Source organism: Toxotes jaculatrix, chromosome 9 (genome assembly GCF_017976425.1).
Source record: "Toxotes jaculatrix isolate fToxJac2 chromosome 9, fToxJac2.pri, whole genome shotgun sequence".
NCBI lineage: Eukaryota > Metazoa > Chordata > Actinopteri > Toxotidae > Toxotes > Toxotes jaculatrix.
In genome coordinates, this window is record NC_054402.1 from 6,518,807 (window position 1) to 6,523,635 (window position 4,829).

The 4,829-nt window shown below is 34.8% G+C and overlaps 1 protein-coding gene across 1 annotated transcript; it reads left to right on the forward strand.

Annotated features, from left to right (window-relative positions):
* Positions 1–1,725: 1,725 nt before the first annotated feature.
* Positions 1,726–4,582, forward strand: LOC121187475 (olfactory receptor 52E8-like; the record flags this gene model as incomplete). Its single annotated transcript, XM_041046733.1, has 2 exons — positions 1,726–2,648; positions 4,552–4,582. Coding segments are annotated over exons 1-2 (954 nt in total), but the record flags the coding sequence as incomplete, so codon positions are not given.
* Between the last annotated feature and the right edge of the window lie 247 nt (positions 4,583–4,829).

Here is a 4,829-nt window from a genome sequence, read left to right on the forward strand (position 1 = left end):
TTTTACATTTTTGTGGTTAACTTTTAACATGCTGCATGGTCAAGCTCCTAATTATAGTTTATAAAACCCTCCATGAGCCACAAAGATGTCAAGCAGGGGTATCCTGGTTGTTCCTGCTGTACACCATACTAGTAGGGTTGACTGAACCTTTTTTCTTTTTGGGTCTCTGATCACTGGATCACCTGAGTAAGGAACCAAATCAAAAAATAACTTTACATCACATCTTAAAACACACATATAGGAGAGTACAGGTCCTGATTTTACCAGCCTTTTCTAACAAATCTTTGCTTTATTCTCAATGTTTTTTGTTTCTGTTTTCTACTTCTATATTTTCTTGTCATGTCATCACATATTTTTTAGCCCATTTTTATTGTTTCTTGTGGAGTTGCTCTGATGTTTTACTGTAAAGTAAATTGTGTAAAAAGTGGATAAGTAAAATCTATTACAGTTTAAATACATCTTCCATTGGCATCAATAAAAAAAATAACATTCCATCTTTAGAGTAATTTTTAAATGCTAAATGTACCTTGTGGCCTGTCCTATCACCAGACAAGTTAAGATTTCACAAGCAATAACATTTTTGTATTGAATCTTTCCTGAAATTCAGTTCAAGAAATGAACTTAGTCTATGTTTATTTATCATCAAAAGAAATCAGTTGTGATTTTAATTATTGAACATTGTGGCAACTTTTAATTTTAAATAAATAAAAATCAAAACAAAGTGGCTGAATCAACATACAGACTAACTCTGAGTTCTTTTATGTATATTCTGCTCCCCAAATGTTTCTTTTCTGTATAAGCCTCCTTCACTTAATTCAAATAATTTGAGTGGTTTCAATATAATATCATAGGGACTGTTTGAAATATGTTTATGTTACTCAAATGAGTCATATCAGTTAATGTAAATAAAAACTCACCAGGAGGCAAGATTTAAGAAAAAAAAAAACAACTGGTAATATTTCAATACCAGTACTGTGGGAGGTGTGTGAATACAAGCTCTGTACATCGGATGTCAGAAGCAGTTCATTCTCTGTGCATATAAAATGTCTGACAACATTGAGAACAACAGGCAACATAAAATTTCTGATAAAAATGATAAAAACAAACTCTCAGACAGTGTAGTTAGGGAAAGGGCAGATGGGTTGTTTTGCACAAAGGAACTCCTTATCTCACACTTCAAACAAACAGCTCTTTCAGCAAATCCTCATAGAGATGCATGAATGTATTTCTGTTTCTGTTAGATGCATTAAACATGATTTTCCCCAAATATAACACAGAAAAACTTGCAGTCAACAGCTTCACACACCTAAGATATTTCACAATGTTTTGTTTTTAATGTATGCAGTCAGACACTTGAACCACTTGAGTGTGCATGGGAATTGACTCCTCTGACTGTTAATCTCTAGTGGCATTAGGTGACGACACTCCATTGGAAGCTTTTCCAATATAAAGTGCCTCAGATGTCAAAATAGATAACGAAGCCAGACCCCAGCCTTTCAGAGTTGCAGTCTAAAAGGTAAAAGCTGACAACATGTGAGATTCAGGGCAAGGTAATCGTTGTGATTGTGAATATCCTTTGAATAATCTCTTTGATGTTACTACGTCAGCATTGCAAGTGAAGTGCTGTTTCTTCAGTCACTCTTTTTTCATTTCACTTCCAGGCTTGTTTGTTTTAATTAATTTTCATTTCTCTTTAAAGGCTGTCTTTTTTATGTACAAAGGATTATGAAACACACTAATATTACAAATATAAAAGACTTCATCATCATTGGATTCCCTGGACTTCCACCTGAGTATTATGGACCAGTGTCTGTTCTTCTTTTCCTTGTTTACCTTGCTATTGTGAGTGGAAATGCTTTGATTTTGACGGTTATTATGTATGAGCGGACTCTTCACAAACCAATGTACCTGATCTTTTTTCACCTTGCAATGACAGACATCACATTTGGGACCGTGACACTACCAAAAATCATTTCCAGATATTGGTGGAATGACATGATATCTTCATTTGGAGCCTGCTTTACACAAATGTATTTTGTCCATTCTTTGGGAGCTATTCATTCTTTAATTTTGCTTATTATGGCTTTGGATCGTTTTGTTGCCATATGGCTTCCTTTCCGATATCCCGTTTGGATTACAAATAAAACAGTTAGTATTGCTTGTAGCCTGTGCTCGGTTTTCACATTTATACGTATGATGGGGATTGTGCTCCACGCTTTAACTTTGCCTTACTGTAACCTAAATGTAATCATGCAGTGCTACTGTGATCATATATCAATAACTCAGCTGGGATGTGGTGAAAATGTTGCATATGTTAAAAATGTTGCACTTGCAAATGCCTTGGTCAGTCTCTTGGTTCCATTAACATTTATCATTTGTTCTTACTTCTCTATTATCATAGCTGCTCTGAAAATGTCTCATACTGAGACGTGCCACAAAGTCATGTCCACCTGTGCTCCTCAGATCTTTATTACCTGCCTTTATTATGTGCCAAGATGTTTCGTTTATCTCTCTCACAACCTGGGATTCAGTTTTAGTACTGATGCTCGTATTATTATAACAATGATATATAGCCTCATACCTGCTGCAGTTAATCCATTGATATACTGCTTCAAGACTAAGGACATTAAAAGAGCTTTGATGCAGAGATTTAGAAACAGAAAAGTGAGCATTGCATTCAAAATTGACTGTAAACACAATATCAAGTAATTTTATGTGTGGTAGTTGTCATAGAGGTGCAACATAACACCGTTGCCTGAATTGTTTTTAATTAATTTATTACTTTACATTATTCCATCAATGAGTTTGTCTGAGCGCATTTTTTTTAACCTCTTGTCCTTTGTTTAATCAGGGTGACCTTCCACTGACATATCTCTTGGAACTGTGTGGACTGCTAAATTTTTTGCACTTTTGTGAAATGTAAAATGAATGAAGAATTAAATGAGCTTTTTCAAACTGATAGTCTCATAGATCTGTTGTTAGTTGTTATGATCTCTAATCATTTGTATATTCGATTGAACTTTTTACACTCAAATGAACCTGCAGAGTAAAAGTGAAACAGAATAACATCTAGTGCTAAATAGAATCATCTTGCGATTTAATCACTGTATACTGATTCAGTTGAAGATCAACTCTTTTTCTGATATAAATACATCATAGTTCTTGAAATCTAAAACTGTTGTCTGCACACTTAATTACCAAATCAAGACCTCACAGACTGAGCAAACTGTCTATACACCAAGTACACTGCAATTCAACAAAAATCTCTGCCCGTGTTGGCAAGTATGCATCTTGAGAATATTATTATATATTGATTACTTTTTTATCACAGCACATCTGAATGTAACCTTGAATTTGTCCACTAGATAGAGCCAAACCATCTGCTTATGTTAAAATAAACTGAAGCTAAAAAGGCATGTCAGTGTGTACTTTAGATTTTAAGATGAAGACATCTGGGGATGGAGGTTGTGGTGTTCATGTGCATGATATCAGACGCCCTGTGACCAAGGTTTGCAAATTTCCCCTGCACAAATCATTTGTCCATGTTTGTTATAGATCTAATATTATTCATCATCATTTTGAAGCACTGAAAAGTTCAAAGATTTGAGATAGGAGCAATAGAGACTTTGTGAGTTTTGATTGTGAGTCTAGTACAGTAATGTGTTCTCTCTCTACAATAAGCACAACATGCTGTTTCATCACAGTAACCTCATTTTCTTCCACAGCTGGCACTGCATCTAAGGACCACTCAGGGTGAAATTTTGAGCCACATGTAATTCTTCATTCGCACTCTACAAGGACATGTTCCATGACATCACCTGAATTTTAACAGTTCTACAATCCTGTAAATGTGAACTGACAAGCTAAATCTTGTAATGTACAAGAAACTGATCTGCAAACAGCATCCTGAACATTCATGTATCAAACAACACACAGGTTATACACTGAAAAAAATGATTCGTTGAATTTACTCAATTTTAATGTTGAAAGTGGTTGCACGCAATACATTCATCTAAATCCAGACATATTTTTTAAGTTGACTGTACTAGTAATTTCAAATAAATTAAATAAGCACTTTCGGCACGAAAATTCTGAGTATTTGTTACTTTTTTTGTATTTCCTTAGTAATTCTAACTAAACCCATGTTTAATTTACTTAAATTCATTTTGTAATTCATTTATTGTGGTTACATCATTTGTTATTGTGCTTTAAATTAAATTGTTTTATTCTACATTATGTAAAATATGTTAATTCAATTCACAATTTTATTTAAAACAATCAAAATGCATATGTAGATGTAGGGGTGGTCGAGAAACCCGGTATACAACAATGAGTTGTGGCAGTCTGGAGCAATTCCCAATTCCATTTTATTTGACAAAATTAGAGTCTTGTTCAAAAACTCCACAGTAAAAAATGCACATTGGGCCAACCAGAAAGACAAAAGTAAGCAAAAAAGAGGAAAAAAAATTCTCAAGAGCACTTCTCAAGAAGAATCAAAATAATTAAATTGTTTTGTGCTACTGTCACAGGGAGACCCTGTGCACTACATGTGCTCTTTCTCAGGTTGTCTCAGAATGTTGATCCTGGTGTGAAGTGCTGGTGGTGATGTGTGTGGTATGAACATTTGGACGAGGGGGTGAAGGAGAGAAGTCACACTGTGATCGTGTATTTGATTTATTGAATTTAAATTTTGTTGATCTGTCTCCTTTGTTGCACTTCTTGCTCTGTCAGACCAGGAACAGCCAAACCTGAGCTGGAGCAGTCCATTTGGTTAAATAGGGGGATTCACAGGGGAAGAAACCAAGTGTGGTAGAGTGAGAGGGGTGTTT